General features: G+C 40.9%; 1 protein-coding gene across 1 annotated transcript in view; it reads right to left on the reverse strand.

Moving 5' to 3' along the window:
* The window catches only part of zranb2 (zinc finger, RAN-binding domain containing 2), a 44,600-nt gene that overhangs the window by 11,627 nt on the left and 10,378 nt on the right, over nucleotides 1–22,595 (reverse strand). Inside the window, exons 3-7 of the mRNA XM_048538936.2 lie at nucleotides 19,473–19,581; nucleotides 19,027–19,109; nucleotides 13,858–13,934; nucleotides 11,695–11,826; nucleotides 1,486–1,640 (exon numbers count right to left, since the gene is read on the reverse strand). Coding sequence (XP_048394893.1) covers nucleotides 1,486–1,640; nucleotides 11,695–11,826; nucleotides 13,858–13,934; nucleotides 19,027–19,109; nucleotides 19,473–19,581 — 556 coding nt within the window. The remainder of the gene's footprint in view (nucleotides 1–1,485; nucleotides 1,641–11,694; nucleotides 11,827–13,857; nucleotides 13,935–19,026; nucleotides 19,110–19,472; nucleotides 19,582–22,595) is intronic.

Below are 22,595 nucleotides of genomic sequence, written 5' to 3' on the forward strand. Positions count from 1 at the left end.
TTAAGAAAACTATTTTTAATGCAACACTTCATTCTACTTCCTGTAAACAGGAAGGTAGTTAAAATTAAATCAATTAAAACTGCTTGATTTTCAAAAAAAAGAAACCAGAAATGCAGTCATCTGTACAATAAAATGGAAACATGCATACTCAAGCAGACAGTTTAGAAAAGTATGAAGAAACAAGTAGCATTGGCTTAAATTTTTCATCTATTATTTGCACCAGCTTACATTAGCTGCCAAACAAGTTATTTCTGGATTTAAACTTGAACAAAATTACTATTCAAATTGTCAGTCTTATGTTCATTTAATATAGTTAAACTTCACTTAATATATTTTTCTACATACATTTATGTGACTACCTTTATATCATCGCAACTTTTCAAAATGACTATGAATTCCAAATATTACAGTAAATTCTTGACAGTCTCGACTATTGTAAATCAGATTGCTACATTATTAGAGCTTCTTGCTTTACATTTATGTAAATAACTTGACAGAGCATGGGATAAAGGAAAATTTGAACCAAAGTGGGAATTATTGTGATGGCTTAAGAACAATGTTATTCATTCAAAGGATAAGAGGCATTTTCAACCTACCTAACCTCACCTCTAAGAGATGTAATTTACATCTGGGAACAAACAGTCAAAAAGGATACCAACTGATGAATGGAATTATCAGAAAGCAATATGAAAGTTCAGATATTGGCAAATTAAATAGATAGTTGGTTCCATTAACAATAGAAAAAAATAGACTGTTGATGCTGTATAATATCAGGTATTTGTTCAATGCTATTGCACATAGTACACTTCTCTGGTCCCCAGTCCAATGTGAGGATTAATAACCATGGATATACACAGGGAAACAAAGATGATTTGAGTAGCAAAAGAAAATTACACTTGTGCTCCATGACAGTAAGGAGGCTTTCAAGTTCAATCTTTCGTAAATTATGAAAAAAATTAGTATCATTGATCCAAACAAGCTAGTTCAAGAAGGGTGTGTAAAGGAACCAAGGAATAAGTTAAAAGGAAGGCTAAGAAAGTAAATGTAAATGTGAAACTGAGTCTAATTTGCTCACTTTTACATTATTATAAATGGGTTCTTGATGAAATATGACAAAACAGGTAATAAAGAGACCGCAAACATATCAGAGAGAACTGATTCTTAGGGTCTCCCGAAACATCCAAATTAACCTCAATTTTGGAAACAACTACATGTTTCAGTATCTAAAGACAACAAAATTGAAGCATTATGATTAAAGCTCTGTAATTTTTGATCTTAGGGCAACTATAGAATACAGTAGATAATATATTAATTTAAATGATTAATAGAAGTAATCTAAAAGCCATCTCCTAATGGAAGGAATGCAACTTCAGATGCAACACTTGACTCAAAACTTCAAAATCACATGAACAAACATTTAAAAGAAAGAAGTTAAACTGATACTGACATTTTGCCCGGTGTCACCCTTGACCTGTACCCGTTTACCTGGACCTTGAACTGGAATGAGCAGTGGAAGATGAAGACGACCGAGATGAATGTGACTTGGAGCGACTCCTGCTTTTGGGAGGCTTCTTTTCATCTTCACTTGCATCTAGATTATACTTTGAGAGATCACCATCCTCATCATCATCATCATCATCCTGGAAAGTGTCATAGGGTTACACACACAGCACATGCAATTGGATGTTTCTCACTTCTTGATTTAACAAGTTACAATATAAAAATAAGCCTGTCACATGTTCAAAGCAGTAGCTTTTCTTAACAGGTTTCCCGGCCCAAACAAAACAACTGTGTGGGCAAATTGGTCTTGATAAACTTCAGGGTCAATCAATAGTTATGACTCTAAGGACAGTCAGCTTGATTTAACCAAAATAGAAACCCTACCGATTCACAGCATTTTGGCTGGTTTCAGGACAAAACAAAAGAAAACACAAATTGGGTTGAAACAACCATTATTTTAGATTAGATTACCTAGTGTGGAAACAGGCCCTTCGGCTCAACAAGTCCACACAGCCCCTTGAAGCATCCCACCCAGACCCGTCCCCCTATAACCCACACACCCCTGGGCAATTTAGTATGGCCAATCCACCTAACCTGCACATCTTCGGGTTGTGGGAGGAAACCGGAGCACCCGGAGGAAACCCATGCAGACATGGGGAGAATGTGCAAACTCCACACAGACAGTCACCCGAGGTGGGAATCGAACCCGGGTCCCTGGTGCTGTGAGGCTGCAGTGCTAACCACTGAGCCACCATGCCGATTTTAAAAGGTACGACCTCATTTGACAAATTAATGTTATATCTGGTTCTGTGAATTTCATGTTTTCTTCCTGACGTGCTCACTACTTTGAAGTTCAAAAAAAATGTAGGTCCTTGACTTAAAGTTCTCACTGATAGAGAATGTATTTCCATATTTTCTCCTTCTCTTGCTTTCTGCATGGTCAGATGCATCTTTCTGATTTGTGACAAAACTATGACTTCGGAGGCGTATTTAGTCCTTTTTTTTGAAAGACAGGTTTTAAGGCAGAGGTGCCAAACACTGTACTCAGTGTCATTACAGTAAACAGCTTGAGGGGCCTTGGGTTTTTCTTTAAAAAGTAGTCTGAATGGGTAGGGCAAGTTCCCACTGAATCAGGATTTTGAGTTTTCTTTTCCAGTAGTAGCAGCTGCTGGATCTTAAAGCTGGATGGAAGCTGCAACTCATCTCTTCCTGCTGGTTGCAGATTTGCCTTATGCTAAGGGTATTTTGTGGAATGTTTCTATATTGGAACAGGAACTCTTGAGCAGTCAAATAATCTATTATTCTGTTAAGTTTTCCCATAGAGTTGTTATTCCAATTTCTTCTTTTTGTATTTTAATTTTCGCACATGAATATAGCGTGTTTTACTTCAAATCTGGTGGTTTGACCAATTGAAATGCAACCGGAATGCAATGTTGAGCTTTCACTGTCGTAAAATGCTCCAAAGGCGTTTTAAAACAAGTATTTGATGAACTATTCAACTTGAGACATATATTAACATTTATTAAAGAGTGCTAGTCACTTGTCACATATTTTTCAACCACTCAGTACAGTTTAGTAAACAGATTGGCCATGTTATCTTTCTATATCTTAAGCTTGTAGCTCATTCAAATCTACCATCCGCTACTACATATGCTCAAATTCATTAGCTGGTAAATAAGCCCATTAGGGAATTAAAAGCCAAAATAACCATTTCCTAAGTTTTGAAATAAATAATGGCTTAGTTCAAAACAGTTACTGAACCTAAATTTAACTAAATGATGTCTGGTTTTTGAGTAATACATCAACCTTCATGTTCAAATATGCAAAAAGGGAAAATAAACTCAATTAATTAAGGATTCATTTTGCTGACTTAAGTCTAGTATCCAGTGAAACGTACTACAAAATAGAGCAACCAGATTATATTTGATTCCAGAAATCACTGAAAGTTATCCAGAAACTGGTCAAATCAAAATCATAAGAATTGAGCTAATTTACATCAGTGATCTCAGACAGTAAGTCTCAAAGCTATCTATGGGTAAAACCACAAAAATTTTGTTTGCAACTACAATGAAAACCCAACTGTCATTGTAAGGAGATGTCAAGTGAAACAGGAATGTGGTAAAGCAAGATTTATTCCCCCAAGTGAAAAAAGGTAGCCTGTGCTCAATCATTGACAGGACCGTTTTGTTTCATAACAAGGGCTTACTGAATGAACTAAAAACACTAACTCATTCTTTAAATAAGAGTATATTTCCAAATACTATTTTGATAGTATTTTCTCCATCTAGGAGACATTTTGTTCCCTTTGAGCCACATTTAAATTGTTAAATTTCCACTTTAAGACATGAACTAATTCTCTAGGCAAATGGTTTAACAGTGGCGCAATACTGCTTGAAAAGGAGCCAACATAGATCAGTAAAAGATAACAAAATGTGAGGCTGGATGAACACAGCAGGCCCAGCAGCATCTCAGGAGCACAAAAGCTGACGTTTCGGGCCTAGACCCTTCATCAGAGAGGGGGATGGGGTGAGGGTTCTGGAATAAATAGGGAGAGAGGGGGAGGCGGACCGAAGATGGAGAGAAAAGAAGATAGGTGGAGAGGAGAGTGTAGGTGGGGAGGTAGGGAGGGGATAGGTCAGTCCAGGGAAGACGGACAGGTCAAGGAGGTGAGATGAGGTTAGTAGGTAGGAGATGGAGGTGCGGCTTGGGGTGGGAGGAAGGGATGGGTGAGAGGAAGAACAGGTTAGGGAGGCAGAGACAGGTTGGACTGGTTTTGGGATGCAGTGGGTGGAGGGGAAGAGCTGGGCTGGTTGTGTGGTGCAGTGGGGGGAGGGGACGAACTGGGCAGGTTTTGGGATGCGGTGGGGGAAGGGGAGATTTTGAAGCTGGTGAAGTCCACATTGATACCATTGATACTGCCTCTTTGTAGGTTACGTGGAACAGTCCCTCTTCCGCACCTACACAGGCCCCAAACCCCACCTCTTCCTCCATTACATTGATGACTGTATTGGCGCTGACTCAGGCTCCCCAGAGGAGCTCGAACAGTTCATCCACTTCACCAACACCCTCCACCCCAACCTTCAGTTCACCTGGGCCATCTCCTGTTTACTAGACAGGCGCTTTAACCAACTAAGCCACGGCGCCCGGTGCGGCTTCCTCTACATTGGGGAAACCAAGCGAAGGCTTGGGAACCGCTTTGCAGAACACCTCCGCTCGGTTCGCAATAAACAACTGCACCTCCCAGTCGCAAACCATTTCCACTCCCCCTCCCATTCTTTAGATGACATGTCCATCATGGGCCTCCTGCAGTGCCACAATGATGCCACCCGAAGGTTGCAGGAACAGCAACTCATATTCTGCTTGGGAACCCTGCAGCCCAATGGTATCAATGTGGACTTCACCATCTTCAAAATCTCCCCTTTCCCCACCGCATCCCAAAACCAGCCCAGTTCGTCCCCTCCCCCCACTGCACCACACAACCAGCCCAGCTCTTCCCCTCCACCCACTGCATCCCAAAACCAGTCCAACCTGTCTCTGCCTCCCTAACCTGTTCTTCCTCTCACCCATCCCTTCCTCCCACCCCAAGCCGCACCTCCATCTCCTACCTACCAACCTCATCCCACCTCCTTGACCTGTCCGTCTTCCCTGGACTGACCTATCCCCTCCCTACCTCCCCACCTATACTCTCCTCTCCACCTATCTTCTTTTCTCTCCATCTTCGGTCCGCCTCCCCCTCTCTCCCTATTTATTCCAGAACCCTCACCCCATCCCCCTCTCTGATGAAGGGTCTAGGCCCGAAACGTCAGCTTTTGTGCTCCTGAGATGCTGCTGGGCCTGCTGTGTTCATCCAGCCTCACATTTTATTATCTTGGATTCTCCAGCATCTGCAGTTCCCATTATCATAGATCAGTAAAACAGAGGGCGTGGGATGATAGGAGAAAGGAACTTTCAGTGAATTAAGACATGGGCACTTTTGGGTGTCCTCAACTTTATGCAGGGCAGAATGTGGGAAATAAGTCAATTGTGCATTGGATTAATGGACCCTAGGAGCAGCAAATGCAAAAGATGAGGGTTTCAGCAGCATGCACGCTAAGGCAGGCGCAAAGTTAAAGTGGTCTGACAAAGTTGGAACTGTGTGGTCATAGAGACAGCACAAATCTGAGTCTAAGGTTGCAAACTAACTGGTTTAATTTGAGATTATTACTAGGAAAAGGACAGAGTCAATACTTAGTGAACTGAATTTGAACCAGGAACTGAAGCTATGGGCTTCAGTCTTTCCAATATCGAACTGAAGGAAATTCATACCCATCCGATACTGATAAGACAAATAGGAAAAGGGGGACGTCAATAGCTAGGGAACATCTGCCAGCAAAGGCTGAGAGGAGTGAATGTAGAATTGTGCATTATCAACTTTTTTAAATGGGAAGGGGCATCTTAGTGGTATTATTGCTGGACTATCAAACCAGAGACCCAAGTAATTTTCCGGAGACCAAGGTTCAAATCCCACCATGACAGATGGTGCAATTTAAATTCAATTAAAATCTAGAATTAGGAATCTAATGATTCAATGGTTGGCTAAAAACCCATTTGATTTTCCAAAGTCCTTTTTGGAAGGAAACTGCCATCCTCACTGAGTCAGGCCTACATGTGCCTTTGATTCGGGCAATTATGGATGGGCAATAAATGCTTGGCCTAGCCAGTAATGCCCTCAACTTGTGCACAAATTTAAAAATTGTAAAAACTAACAGTGTGCCTTTGAATGATGTCATCAGGTGCAGCATGCACATGGGAAACAGGGTGGTGGTAGTGGCGGGGCAAAATAGAGACTTGAAAGATACCAGAGGCAAGGTTGCAGGAAAAGTAAGAGAAGCAATTGTAAACAGTTCTCTGGCTACAATTAGACAGACACTAATAAGAAACTTAGAGTGAGTGTACAGGGTAAGGTGCCTCTTTTTGAGCCAAGTTCTATATAATACACATACTGCTTTCCCCAATCTCTACAATGATAGAATAGCATCCACACAGAATCGAAGAGGCCATTCAGTCCAATGAGTCAGTAGCAACCCCCCAAAGAGAATCCCACTCAGACCCTATCCTATCCCCGTAACCCTGCATTTACAATGGCTAATCCACTTAAGACTGCACTATGGACAATTTAGCATGGCCAATCCACCCAAGACACATTTTAGAGAAACAGATCTGACAGCATGACACAGGAGATATGGAACAATACACACAGGCTAATTAAATGTTTGCAACATAGAACAAGGGCAGTGGCTTTGAATTAAACTGACTAAGACCAAACATTAAGCATCGAGGGTCATCAACAGAGCTTTGCTTCATCACAACAGATTTGCTTAATGTAACTCCACTGCACTGAACTGAACGCATATGGAAGCTGCTTAAGGAACCAAGAATTTTGGAATAACACCAGGAAACAGATTAAAAGGTACTGGAGCAAGTACACAGAATTTCTTTTCCCAATTCCAAAACTTGTTTTTTTTACTACAACGATTTTATTACCTGATTAAAATAGCAACTTGCATCATATTTTCAAGAAAAAATGCTGCTCCATTTTTGCAGCAGTAGAGGGAGCAGTGAAAGCAAGGACCACGTGCTGCCAGGAGGTAAGTGTCCCATTTAAATACCTAGTCGGTGGAATCAGTGGTCTCCTTTTTCGCAGCAGCAGCACGAGGGGTGAGAACGAGGAATGGGGGGGGCTGCCGGGAATGAAAGTTCTTCATTTCAGCAGTGGAGTTGAGTGGGGGCAGTCAAATTGTGCTCAGGGAAGGTGAGTGAACTGATATATTTGGGCAGTGGCTAAAACCAAGACACTACACGTGTGGTGTCTCCCCACCCGCCTTCCTCCTCTAACCAAAAAAATGACCACGTGGTGTTTATAAGGTAAAGCTTTTCGTTTTCTTTAATAGTGTGCTGGTAAGTAGAGTGATTGGTAGAAATTTTTTCATTTCATTTATCTATTGTTTGATATTACAGTAGGACTAAGCTAAGCTTAAGAGTAAAAATGGCAGGAGATCCCAGACCCGTGTTATGCTCCTCTTGCTCAATGTAGGAGCTCAGGGGCATGACTGATGTCCTTGACTCCTACACTTGCAGGAAGTGTGTCCAGCTGCACCTCTTGTTTGACCGCATGACAGCTCTGGAGCTGCGGATGGACTTACTTTGGAGCATCCGCGACGTGGAGGAAGTCATGGATTGCACGTTTAGCAAATTGGTCACACCACTGATTAGAATTGCTGAGGGAGAAAGGGAATAAATGACCAAAAGGCAGAGAAAAAGCAGGAAGGCAGTGCAGGTGTTCCCTGCGGAGGGTCATCTCCCTCCAAAATAGGTATATCGTTTCGGATACTGTTGGGGGAGATGGCTCACCAAAGGGAGACAGCCGTAGCCAGGTTCATGGCACCGTGGCTGGCTCTGCTGTACAGAAGGGCGGGAAAAAGAGTCAAAGGGCTATAGTCACAGGGGATTCAACTGTAAGGGGAGTAGATAGGTAGTTCTGTGGCCAAAAACGAGACTCCCAAATGATATGTTGCCTCCCAGGTGCACGGTTCAGACATGTCTCAGATCGACTGCAGGACATTCTGAAGGGGGAGGGTGAACAGCCTGCTGTCATGGTGCATACAGGCACCAATGATATAAGTAATAAATGGGATGAGGTCCTACAAGTAGAATTTAGGGAGTTAGGAGGCAAGTTAAAAAGTAGGGCCTCAGAGGTAGTCATCTCAGGATTGCTACCAGTGCCACATGCTAGTCAGAGTAGAAATGAAAGAATAGGCAGGATAAATGAGTGGCTTGAGAGTTGGTGTAGGAGGGAAGGGTTCAGATTTTTGTGACATTGGGACCGGTTGTGGGGTAGGTGGGACTATTACAAATAGGACAGTCCACAACTGGGCAGGACTGGAACCAATGTATTTAGGTGCTTTTGCTTATGCTGTTGGGAAGGGTTTAAACTAATGTGGCAGGGGGATGGGAAGCAATGAGGAGGTTAGTGGACAGGAAGGAGGTAATAACAAAAGCCTGTAGAGAATAAGATATTGAAGTCAGTGTGACTAAGGGGAAGAACAGGCAGAGAGCAGATGATGAACACAAAAGGGACAGGTGGTCCGAGGTGCATTTGTTTTAATGCGAGAAGTGTAGGGAAAGCAGATCATCTTAGGGCTTGGACTAGTACCTGGGAGTATGATGTTATTGCTATTACTGAGACTTGATTGAGGGAAGGGCCAGATTGGCAACTAAATATCCCAGGATATAGATGCTTCAGGCAGGATGGGGGGGGGGGGGGGGGAGAAGAGTAAAAGGGGTGATGGAATTGCATTACTGGTCAAAGAGGATATCACAGCTTTGCTGAAGGAGGGCACTATGGAAGACTCGAGCAGTGAGACAATATAGGTACAGCTCAGAAGTAGGAAGGGTGCAGTAACAATGTTGGGGATGTACTACAGCCTCCCAACAGCAAGCGCAAGATAGAGGTACAAATATGTAGACAGATTATGGAAAGATGTAGGAGTAACAGGGTGGTGGTGATGGGAGATTTTAAATTTTCCCAACATTGACTGGGATTCACTTAGTGTTAGGGGTTTAGATGGAGAAGAATTCGTAAGGAGCATTTTATAGAGCAGTATGTAAATAGTCCAACTCGGGAAGGGGCCATACTGGACCTAATGTCAGGGAATGAGCCCAGCCAGGTGGTTGAAGTTTCAGTCAGGGATTACTTTGGGAATACTGATCACAATTCCCTAAGTTTTACAATACTCATGGACAAAGACAAGAGTGGTCCTGAAGGAAGAGTGTGCTAAACTGGGGGAAGGCCAACTATAGCAAAATTCAGCAGGAGCTGGGGAACATGGATTGGGAGCAGCTGTTTGAGGGTAAGTCCATATTTGATATGCGGGAGGCTTTTAGAGAGGTTGATTAGAGTGCAGGACAGACATCCCCTGTGAAAATGAGGGATAGAAAGGGCAAGACTCAAAAAACCATGGATGACAGATGAAACTGTGAAACTAGCAAACAGGAAAAAGGAAGCATACATAAGGTCTAAGTGACTGAAAACAAAAAGCTTTGGAAGAATATCAGGAAAGCAGGACCAATCTGAAACAAGGAATTAAGGGGGCTAAAAGGGGTCATGAAATATCTTTTGCAAACAGGGTTAAGGAAAATCACAAAGCTTTTTATTCATACATAAAGGAGAAAGAGGGTAGCTAGAGAAAGGGTTGGCCCACTCAAGGACAAAGGAGGGAAGTTATGCAAGGAGTGAGATTCTTAACGAGTGAGATTCTTAACGAGCACTTTGCATCGGTATTCACTGGGGAGAGGGACATGGCGAATGTTGAGGTTAGGGATAGATGTTTGATTACTCTCGGTCAAGTCAGCAGTGGGGGGGGGGGGGGGGGGGTGGTGGTGAGTGAGTGTTGGGCATTCTAAAAGGCATTAGGGTGGACAAGTCCCCAAGTCCGGATGGAATCTATCCCAGGTTACTGAGGGAAGCGAGAGAGGAAATAGCTGGGGCCATAACAGATATCATTGCAGCATCCTTGAGCACGGTTGAGGTCCCGGAGGACTGGAGAATTGATAATGTTGTCCCCCTGTTGAAGAAGGGTAAATGGATAATCCGGGTAATTATAGGCCGGTAAGCCTGATGTCAGTGGTGGGGAATCTGCTGGAGAAGATACTGAGGGATAGGATCTATTTACATTTGGGAGAAAACGGGCTTATTAGCGACAGGCAGCATGGTTTTGTGCAGGGAAGGTCATGTCTTACCAACTTGATAGAATTCTTTGAGGAAGTGACAAAGTTGACAGATGAGGCAAGGGATTTCATACACATGGACTTCAGTAAGGTGTTTAATAAGGTCCCCATGGAGAAAGTGAAGTCGCATGGGGTCCAGGATGTACTAGCTGGATGGATAGAGAACTGGCTGGGCAACAGAAGACAGAGTTGTAGTGGAAAGGAGTTTCTCAAAATGGAGAACTGTGACCAGTAAATCCACAGGGATCCATGTTGGGACCACTGTTGTTTGTGATATACACAAATGACCTGGAGGAAGGTATGGATGGTCTTATTAGCAAGTTTGCAGATGACACTAAGATTTGTGGAGTAGCAGATAGTGAAGGGGACTGTCAGAGAATGCAGCAGAATATAGGTAGATTGGAGAGTTGGGCAGAGAAATGGCAGATGGAGTTCAACCCAGGCAAACACAAGGTGATGCATTTTGGAAGATCCAATTCAAGAGAGACCTATACAGTAAATGGAAAAGCCCTGGGGAAAAGCGATGCATAGCCAGATCTGGATGATCAGGTTCATTGTACCCCGAAGGTGGCAACACAGGTCAACAGACTGGTCAAGACGGCATACGGCTTGCTTTCACTCCAGACGGGGTAATGAGTACAAGAGTTGGCAGGTCATGTTGCAGTTGTATAGGACTTTGGTTCGACTACATTTGGAATACTGCGCACAGTTCTGGTTGCCACATTACCAAAAGGATGTGGATGCTTTGGAGAGGGTGCAGTGGAGGTTCACCAGGATGTTGCCTGGTATGGAGGGCGCCAGCTCTGAGAAGTTGAGTAGATTAAGATTATTTACATTAGTAAGAAGGTTGAGGTCTACAAAATCATGAGGGGTAAAGACAGGGTGAATAGCAAGAAGCTTTATCCCCCCCAGAATGGGGGGTCACAATTATTAGGTGTCACGGTTTCGTGGGGGGGTGGGGGGGGGTGTAAAATTTAAGGGAGATATGCATGGAAAGTGCTTTATGCAGAGGGTGGTGGGTGCCTGGAACTCGTTGCCAGCGGAGGTGGTAGAGGCAGGCACAGTAGCGTAATTTAAGATATATCTAGACAGATACATGGATGGGTGGGGAGCAGAAGGATACAGATACTTGGAAAATAAGCTACACGTTTAGATAGAGGATCTGGATCGGCACAGGCTTGGAGGGCCAAAGGGCCTGTTCCTGTGCTATAATTTTCTTTGTTTCCTTCCCACCAACTTCCTTAACTCTTTCATAAAGAGGCCAATAATGTTAGTGCAAGATTTTAACAATTTTAAAGTCTAAATGCAACTGTGCCTTTTACACAAAAATACTTAAAAGACATTGGTCTGAATAAACATGTTATAAACAGTTGCATTTCAAAACATGTGCAATTATAAGCTTAAAAGTAGAACAAGAATGATACTCACATCAAGTTTGTATTTAGAGAGATCACCATCCTCATCCTCATCCTCATCATCTTTTTCACTTTCAATTTCTTCTTGCAAAATGGTTTTGGGTCCGACAGGCTTTCCACGGAATTTCTTTTTCTTCCTTCCAAACTAGTTTATAAAAGTATAAATTTTTACAAAATTTTACCATGTTGCCTTCAACTTGAATTTTCCAATACTTAAAACTGGATTAATTAAAACAAGTTTTGAAACTATTCAGTGAGTAATCAATTACAAGCATACTTACCAGAGATCAATAACTATTTGCAACAAAATACTAAAGAATACAGGTTTATTTAGTCGTTAACTTCCAGGAAGTCCAGGATAGACCATAAGCAGACCTTTTTATATTTCTTTCCACCCTTGGTTGAACAATTTGAATTGTTTCTTTAAAAGGTTTCCCACAGCTTATCTAACACCTTACACTTTGTTTTAAGATTATTTGGTATGGGAGTACTCTGCTTTTAAATTTAACGAGGATGGGAAAAAAAACTAACGTGGATTGCAAGTGAAATTAGTAAAAAAGGTCAGAGGTTTGAGAAACCAGAAACAACTGAATGAGGTGGTAAGGAGCTACCTATTTATTCTAATGAGCAGGCAGTTTTTGCTTTATAACAATAATAAAAGCACTGATGGTGCTGTTTTGGGTCAAAGCCATTCTTACGGAATAGTGACAAACTTACTGAGACAGTATCTTACAAAACTTAAAGCAGTCACAATTCAATGATGAATAACATTTCCATTTTAAGTAAATTGTAAAAATTAACAATACATTGAGAAGGCTTCAATTTGCAACATCTTTAGAATCAGCTGTGATTAAATAACACTGTAGGTGCAAGCCATTGCATTATTGCAGAAATTAAGTTTTTCTTAGATAATTCCTCCTTTGGAGATTCATAGCCCACTCACAGGCCCACTTTCACGTAAAAGTTATTCTGTAACTCCAAGAAAGCTGAAAAAGTTCAACTTTCAAAAGTTCAGCTCTGTTGGTTTTACAAACTGGGGAGAAAAACCTGAAATAAGTTCAAACGGTCAATGTGTCTGCAGTCATGGAATTACGCCCCTCAGCGATCCCTGGTATTAAGTGATTTGATGGCATTAAAATGTTTTTCACCAGTCAGTCTTTCATAGCTGGATGTGGTGCATTATGGGACTTTACAACACAAAAGCCAGTCTGCTGTCCTTACATGGAATCCTTGAAACGTAGACCTGCTGAGTTTCATATCTGCAGTTTTTGGACTTACCCTCAAAATTCCACATCAAGTATCTGCCCGAGTCTCACTTGAAATTTATGGAATCAACTGCATTCATATTAACAGATACTATATTTCTGTCCTTTGATAACAACAAAGTTAAAACAAAATTTTCTTCATGATCCCTCTCGATCTTTTGTTCATGGTTTTGACTCAGCGATCTCAAATTTTGGCCCCAATTTCCAGGAGGCGTACACTCTCTCACTCACCAATTGCTTCACTCCATTCCATTTGGCCTAATGATGACATCTCAATCTTGAAAGTTTGTGTCAGTACCTCTCTTTGTGTTTCATTGAGAACAACTCAATTTTTCAAAATTTCCCATCACAACTGAAACTTCATCTCTGGTATAATCCTGGTAGATGTGCAGGTCAAAGACCTTTAAATTTTCCTTGAATTAGGTGTCCAGAATCCTCCACGATTCTTCAACTGAGGCATTGGTAACGATTTGGATTTGGAGGATTCTGCGACAAGGGTAATCAGTTGCTATGCAAAAGAAATGCAGGTCCAATGGCCATTTCTAGAATTGGGCAGATCTGCTTTGAGATAACCTACATAATTCATCTCAACACTATTCAATGCTGCACTAGTGGCTCTCATTTTTGACCAGCACCATTACAGTTCCACCCGGATAACCTTGATGTATCTCCCTTACCCCAATAGCTTACGAATGTCAGTACAGTCCTTCTTGGAGCTCAAAACACCTGATACTTCAGATACAATTCTTCCAACTATTCAATACTTGCTTATTAAAATAAAAGCAGCTAACTGAAAGCAAGAGGTCAGACCTTGGTCAAAGCCACACCGTACATGAACAGGCACACTGCATTAACTAGTTCAATATAATACAACATTTTAGGAAACAATACTGCATTTTTCCAAGTCTTACCTCATCATATTCATCATCAGATTCTTCACGTTCAATGTACTCAACATTTTCCCTTTCATTAAATCCACCTCCATATCCTATCAGGAATGAAATGATTAACTTTTTAAAAAATATTCTAATGAAATGTAGTTCAAGAACTAAGGTAACAAAAACTAAATTTAAATACTGTGGGGTTTATTGGTAAATTCTGCATATCACATCTATACTTAGGCAGCATAACCATGAATTCCCAGATTATGAACTAAACATGCATTAAAACAAAACTATTCTAAAATATAAAGTCATGTGACGATTACACAAGTTACAAGCTGTAGATTAATGTTAACCTTATCTATATAAGGTTTGTCAAAAGAACAGGAATTTACAGTTGTGAAGTATGGTTAATTATTGAAACATCCAAGTTGCATTCACAACAATATGTGCATTTGAATCTAATTATAGCCATTAAGGTTTGGCTGCTACAAAGCAAGACTGCTAACTAGCTCTGAATGGCTGGTATTACATCACACACCAACATCTGACATTAGTACTGTATAAAATTCCCCTAGTATACAGAGGTGGAAATATAATCCCCTTGGAAGAAAATGAGGGGTTCCTTTCACCCCATTCATCCAGGCATCCCTAAGATCAGTGGCCATTTGAAAACACACATTTGACAACATATGCTCAGCTCACCATACAAATAGTGGTGATACAAGTTCAGAGGCTACGAACACTGTGGCGAATAACTTGCCATCTGACTCCCCAAAGGCCGTCCACCATCTACAATGTACAAAGGGGAGTGTGTTTGATGTTTGGATGACTGCAGCTTCAACAACAAAATGCCTGACACTATTCGGGAAAAAGCTACCTGCTTGAGTGGTACTATACCCACAAGCATCCATTTTCTTCACCACTGATGCTCAATAGCATTAACGCATATTGTCTACAAGATGCAGTGCAGAAATTCACCGAGGATAGAACGACATGGGCAGCAGATACATAGGAACACCACCACCTGCAAGTTATGCTCCAAGCTCCTCACCACGTTGACTTAATAAATCATTGAACCAGCAACTGTGAAGGAGCAAAGTCCTGGAATTCCCTCTCCAATAGCATTGTGGGTCTAACCACAACACATGGACTTCAGCGGTTCAAGGCAGCTCACCACCACTTTCTCAAGGGCAACTAACCAGAGGCAATTAATGCTGGCCGGCCAGCAGCACACACGTCACATAGAGAATAAAAAAAGTGATCCAATTTGCTGCCAATGATCCATATTCTGCACCATGGTGGAGGGAATGAATGGTGAGGTGGCGAATGGCATGCCAATCAAATGGGCTGCTTTTCTTGGATGGTGTTAAGCTTTTTGACCATTGTTGGAACTGTATCCATCCAGGCAAGAGGAGGGTTTTCTAGCACATTTCTGATGTGTGCCTTGTAGATGCTGACTGACACAGGAGATAGGAGGTGAGTGGCCACAGAATTCTTGCCTCTGACCTGCTCTTGTAGGCAGTTTTATTTTTAAAATGGTAGATCCTTGTTTCTGGTCAATGCTAATTCCTAGGATATTGCTACTGATGGATTAAACAAGGCTAATGACACCAAATGCCAAGTTAGATTTGCTCTTGTTGGAAATGTTCTTTCCTGGCAATTGTGTAATATAAAATGCTTCCTGCCATTCATCCGCCCAAAACTATAGCCAGAATGCTATCAGAGTCCAGAGCCGGTGCATTATCCAACGTCCTTCAACCATTTCTCAGCATCACACGGGAATCAAGATGGTTGAAGACTGGCATCTGCAAAGGAGACCATTTGGCAGGCAAGCAGCCCTGTGTTGAAGGTTCAACACAGTGGCACCTAATTTTTTAGGTATCCCTGTTGCTGCTTCTGACATATCATCCTGCATCCTTCAATGACACAAGGTTGATTACTTGACAGTAATGACAATAAGTGGGAGGGGTATGCTAGGCCATGAGGTTACAGACCGTGCTTCTATACAACTCTGGGTGTTAATGGCTCATAGTGGCTTCAGGAGAACTGCTACTCTGTTCAAAACCTATCCCATTTAGCACAGTAGTAGTAGCAGCATTCAACATGACAGTGTTCTCAGTCTGACAATCGGGCATTACTGCCACAAGCATCATATGGTGGTTGCTTCTATCAATACATTCTTTAAACCTCATTCAGCTGTCAGTATTGATACTGCCTAAACACTCTTGGTGACAGACACTGAAGTCTTTATCTATCTTAGTGCTTGTTTTGATTGGTATTCAATATGAGCGAGCACCAATTCATCAGCTTAGCAGTGAACGATACCAGCAGTACAGTTCCTTTCCCATGTTCGACATGAAACCATGAGACTTCTTGGAATCTCGAGTCAATGTTGAGGATTCTAAAAGCAACTTATTCCAATTTTGTATCACTGAAATTCACCTTTGCTAGATCTATTCCATAGGGCAACTTTAAAACGTATCTAAAACAAAGGCTGAAATATATCTGGACAGTCTGTCTCTTGGTCCTTCCCTCCACACCAAATGTAAACATGACTTTCTTGCTTTCTCTTGTTAGCCTCTGTTCTCTTCTGTTGCACTGTCCCCTACCTTTTCTTCCTTCATCAGCTCCAAAAGACATCCCCATGATTTGGTCAAAGGTACTGACTTTGCTATCCTGATACATTTTCTATAACCTACTTTGGCCATGGGTTTTACTTCTGTTCTTCCCAATTTGTTTCAGTTTGTATTTCTCACTCTTATTATCACTTCCTTGTATGTGTCAGGTGGTACACTGGAAAGACCTCGTCAGCATTGTTCATTTGATAGATTTGTAATGAGGAATCAGCAATCTGAAAACCTTAAACCATACATCCTACAAATTCACATGAATAAGTAAACAACATACAAAACAAAATATTCTGAGGTCTTTACAAACAATATAGACAAAATACACTGCAGGCTATTTAGGTACTTTGCTCCACAATACCGTAGCATCCGAAGCAAATCAAAATGTTAACAGTGCTCAAGGGAAGCATTCACTTGTGTTGAAAATATAATCAACAGTCCACATGTCCAGAAAGAAAACCAACTGGATTTTACAATCATACAACATGGAAACCGACCCTTCAGTCTAACCATTCCCTGCCGAACATAATCCCAAACTAAAAAAAATTCTGAGGAAGGGTCACCGGGCTCGAAACGTTAACTGTTTTCTCCTTCACAGATGCTGCCAGACCTGCTGAGCTTTTCCAGCAAACTTTGTTTTTGTTCTATAATCCCAAACCAAATAGTCCCAACTACCTGCTCCTGGCCCATACCCCTCTAAGCCTTTCCTATTCACGTGCTTATCCAAAAGTCTTTTAAAACATTGTAATTTTACCCATATCCACCACTTCCTCAGGAAGTTTATGTCACACAAGAACCACCCTGTGCAGAAGATTTGCCCCCACCCCCCCATTTCTTTAAAATCTTCCTCCTCTCACCTTAAGAATGTGTCCCCTAGTCTTGAAATCCCCCATCCTAGGGAAAATAAACTACTGTTAACTCTATCCATTAAAGTTACCCCTCATTATTTCATAAACTTCTGTAAAGGTTGCCTCTCAACCTCCTATTCTCCAGTCCCAGCCTATCCAGCTTTCTTTACAACTCAAACCGTCCATACCCAGCAACATCCTAGAAGATCTCTGCTGAACCCTCTCTAGCTTAATAGTATCCTTCCAATAACTGGGCAACCAGAACTGAACACAGTATACCAGAAGAGGCCTCACCAATGTCCTATACAACCGCCACATGACTTCCCAACTCCTATACTCAAAGGACTGAGCAATGAGAGCAAGCGTGCGAAACGCCTTCTTAAATCACCCTGTCTATAATGTGATGCAAACTTCAAAGTATTAAGTACCTGCACTCCTAGGTCCCTCTGTTTGACAACACTACCCTAAGCCCTACCATTAACTGTAATGAGCCATGAGCCCTACCCTTGCTTGTGACACCAAAATGCAATACCTCCCATTTATCCAGTTTGAACTCCATCTGCTATTTTTCAGCCCACTGACTCGTTTGAGCAACATTCCTTTGTAATCTTAGGAAACCTTCTTCACTGTCTGCTATACACCTATTTTGGTATCATCTACAAACTTACTAATCATGCCTTCTAGATTCCCATCCAAATCATTTAAATAAGCAACGAACAAAAGGGGACCCTGAACTGAACCGAACCCTGCGGAAACACCACTGGTGATAAGATCTTGCAACACTGAAATATTCTGGATGTACAGTACCACTACATAATTTGTAATTTCTTAATTCTACACAACCACAAAATTAGCAATTTTGCCAAATTGTCTGTTTCACTAAAGCCTGTCCCACCTTATTTCATCTTATTGTTGTAATTTAACCTACTTTTTTCTCCCTCATGCACTTGTCTAGCTCCCTTTCAAATGCACCTCTACTACTGCTTCAGCAACTCTACATCACAAGTTTCACACTCAATGTTTCAGCAAGGTTTCGTCTTAAATTTATCCAGCTTATTTAATATTTCTCGATAGAAGCATCCTCTCAGCTCCTGGCATCATCGTTGCAAATCTTTTTTTTAAAAGCTTTCTTCAGTATGTCTATATCCCTCTTGCAATAAGATAACAGAACTGTACAATCTAATCAAGATGTTCAACATAGTCTCTCAACTTTTGGATCCTACTCCTCCAGAATTGAACCCTTTAAAGGCTGGATGCCTGTTTCAACAAACGATGAATGAGGCCCAAAATTAAAGCCAAAAGTGCTGGAGAAACCGAACAGTTCTGAGATGAAAACACCGCTCCACAGAATAGTGACATCAAACTCAGTTTTGTCCTTGACAGATGCTGTCAGACCAGTTGAGTTTTTCTAGCAGCTTGTGTTTTTACTTCAGATAACCGGCATATGTTGTAGTTCTCTTTTGCTGCAACAAATCAGCCCTGTCTCACTGCAAGGTATGATGTGGAAAATCTAAGTGTCAAGTGACACCAAAACAAAGTCTCCAAGCTTTTAATTTCACAGATAAGACAGGTTTCTAGTTACATTGAACGTTTTTTTTCAAATAGTCAAATTGAACTTGATAATATCAACTGAACTCAGATCTGAACAATAGTCAACTGGAGAATTTTACGAAATGACTTTTACTAACAGCATCAACTTCTGTCATGCATTCAAATCTTACCAGTCCTTTCTTCCAATTTGGCATATTTTGGAGTGTTGCACATGTTGCACTCTGATCTTCGTGCCCAATTCACATTCCCACAGCTGAAAAATTAAACAACTTAAAATCAGTATCAGTTGTCACGGTACTTAAACCACCCAAGACTTTATGTTTCTTTTCACATGTGAAATTGAAACACAAACTCGGAGATAACTAAGAATGTTAGTGTTTTTCTAAACTTAAATTAAGCTCAAGCCTCAATATAGAGCTTTATTTCCAAATAAAATTGATTGCTTATGGTCTGCAAAGTTCCTTACAGTTTTCAGCTATGATTTGCACTGAACACAACATATAATCAAGAAATCAGAATTACCATAGTGTTCTCAGTTCACTTCGATTGAATTAGTATTTAAAGATGAAAGCTTTCAATCAAAGATTTCACACTGCAATACAGATGATAACCTTACGTTTTACACTGCCAATCATTGGCACTGAAAAGACCACGGCTCTTTTCTGCAAGAGTTTTGCCAATTTCTGTGCCTCCAGCCTTCATGAGTTTAGCTTCACATGTTCTTTCTAAAACAAAAAGAAATACTACAATAAAGTGATATCATAATGATTCAAAATCAAATTTTATCCATCACTTGCAGCTTAGCATTCTGCCACATGCTACGAGATGTGTTTGGAAAATTAAATAATATAAAATGAAAATATGATTTCACATTGAATCATACCATTTATCACTGTTGGGTAAAGATGAAGAGAGAAATTAATTCTCCAACAGCAACAAGTTTAGCCAGTGATGTGAGTATGTAAAGGTAGGTTCAGGTTAACTGATCTCAGCTGGATGGTGTTCCAAATTTATATACCTGTAAGCCAATAATTTCTCAAGCTTAGGGTCCAACAATCATGTTCTAGTTGAATAGCATGAACCAGAGACTGTAGCAGGCTCTCTCACTGTGTGCACAGAATACTATCATTAAGTATCTATCAATGCACGCACATTTATTCAGTAAGAGGTCTGAGAAATACTCAAGCAAGATAAGGCTATTTATACACCAACAAATTAACTGATTGCACACGAAAACTGATTGAATAGAACTGTTTTTCAATGTAATCTCTATTATGGTTTGCACTATGATATGGGAATTTTGCTGTTATGAAAGAAGATCATTTTTCAAGTTAGTATTTCCTAAACTAATTGGCAACATCTCTTTCTTTGTGGACAACATATGTTCATGGCGCAACTTCTTTGCAGCCTCCTTCATTCGCTACAGAAAGAGACATCAGTGTCTGGCTTCTACAGGCACAGAATCTTTATACTAGGAAAGAAAATAGTTGATCTCTAAACTGAGTTTCCTTTGATAAAGGACCAAAGTTAACATCTTGACCAACTGCCTTTTTCTCACTTGATGCATATATCCATGGCTACTACAAGCTCTCTGCAGAACTGAATGAAAACCCAAACGAGGACAAATTGTTCAACCTGCTACATAAAATACTCAATAACTTATTACCATTGTGATGTGTCATAATATGAAATTGTCACTATCCTAATCAACGCCTAAATCCTCGAATCCAAGAGTTAACCATGAGTTACTTCAATCCAAAGTTCAGTCCCTTGCTGTGTGCAGTGCTCATTTTTGATCTAGATGTGAATGCAAAAGGTTTGGTTAATTAGCTTGCAGATGACACAAAAATTGGTGGTACCGTAAATAGCGGTGAAGGAAAACCTTAGACTATAGGACAATCTAGACATGTTGCTCAGATAGGCAGATCAATAGCAAATGGACTTTAATTCTGAAAAAAAGAGGACTAATAAGGCAAGGGCAGTGCACAACGAATGGTAGAACATACAAAGTACAGGATGAGACGGACCTTGGTGTGTATGCTCACAGGTCTATGAAGGCCACAGGACAGGTAGATAAGGTGATTAAGAAGGCATATGGGATATTGAATTTGAGAATTATTATGAAGCTCCACAAGGCATAATTTAGGCCACAGATGGGGTACTGTGTGGACTTCTGGTCACAACACAAAGGTTAGGATGCGGTTTCACAGCAAAGAATGGTAACAAGACGTAAGTATTTTCCCTAGGCTGATGCACCAAGCTAGGAGTCAAAATTGGATGGACTGAAGTTTTGTTCCCTTAGGGCAAAGATGACTGAAGGGATCTGGAAGGTATACAAAATTACAAAAGCTAAATGAAGCGGATAGAAAGTAACCTTCCTCCTTAGTATAGGGATCAACTACTAAGGGGAAACGGGGTAGATAGAAGATAGAGCACAGGAGATTTAAGAGGGTTTAAAGAACTTTTCGCCCAAATGGTAACCTGGAAGTCTCAGCATAAAGTAGCTGCAGAGGGGGAACCATCACAATATTTAATAAATACTTGGATGATCACTTGATGTGCCACGTCATAGGAGGCCATAAGTCAAGTGGTAGAAAAGGGGACTACAGTAGACTGATGCTTGATGACCAAGATGGATGCAATGGGCTGACGAGTGTCTTTCCATTCTGTAATCCTGACTAATTTATAGACTCTCCAAAAGGCAGAAAAATTTGCAAGTACAGAGTGCCTTTCATAACATCAAAATGCCAAAGCATTTATACCACAAATGAAGGCCGTACAAGCCATCATGCCTACGCTAGCGCTTTAGCACAGTAATCCAACTAACCCACTTCTATTGCTCCTTACTCATAGCCCTTTAGATTAGTTTATTTCAACTAGTTGGATCATCTTAAATGGATGTCCTCTGGCTGTCAAGGCTCAGTCACAGGCAACAGTGGCTCAAATGAGTGAAGAATTCCATCAAATCTTCACAAGCTCCTATGCTCCAAGGACATCAGCCCCAGTTTACTCTCCTTTTACCACCCAAGTTAAGTCTCACATACTCAGCACCATGCTAGTAAATCACATTGCACCCTAGAATTTTGAGATCTTTCTAAATCTGGTGTCCAGAACTGAATACAGACTGTCAGCTTTAGCTTAACATTGTTTTAAATGCTTCAAGTGCGTTCCTTGTTCTTAAACTCATCATTGTGTTAAATAGACAAAAATATTGTTATTGTCAATAGAGCTGAGCACTCAAATACTGAAGACAAGCTGAGATGACTAAACCTATCTTTATTATAGATAAAAAGTGAACAGAAACACGTTAAGATAATGAAAAATATTTAGATGAACAAAATATTTACCTGCCAGAATAAACACAGAACTAGAGATCATGTACAAAATGCCCAAGTTATGGCATGGTTAGAAAATGTTAGAAGGTAATGGATATGTGGAACATGCTCCCAAAGAAGATAGATGATTTAAATCCAACTTGCACCTTTAAAAAGTTGAGAAGCAGGATCAAGGTTTGCAACAATATAGCATTGCTTGATTTCCCTCATCGCAAGAGGAAGAAAATTAGAATAGAAGGCACAAGAAACTTCTTTATACAGAATTGAGCTGTGGAAGGAATTAAGTTTCCAGGGTTAGTATCTGAGACAGCAATATTCAAGTTAGAGTGGATAAGTGGATGAAGGAAAGGAGGTTGAAGAGATATTAAGGTGAACAAATGGGATTAGAAACACTGACTAGGAAC

Source organism: Stegostoma tigrinum, chromosome 8, assembly GCF_030684315.1.
Source record: "Stegostoma tigrinum isolate sSteTig4 chromosome 8, sSteTig4.hap1, whole genome shotgun sequence".
Lineage (NCBI taxonomy): Eukaryota > Metazoa > Chordata > Chondrichthyes > Orectolobiformes > Stegostomatidae > Stegostoma > Stegostoma tigrinum.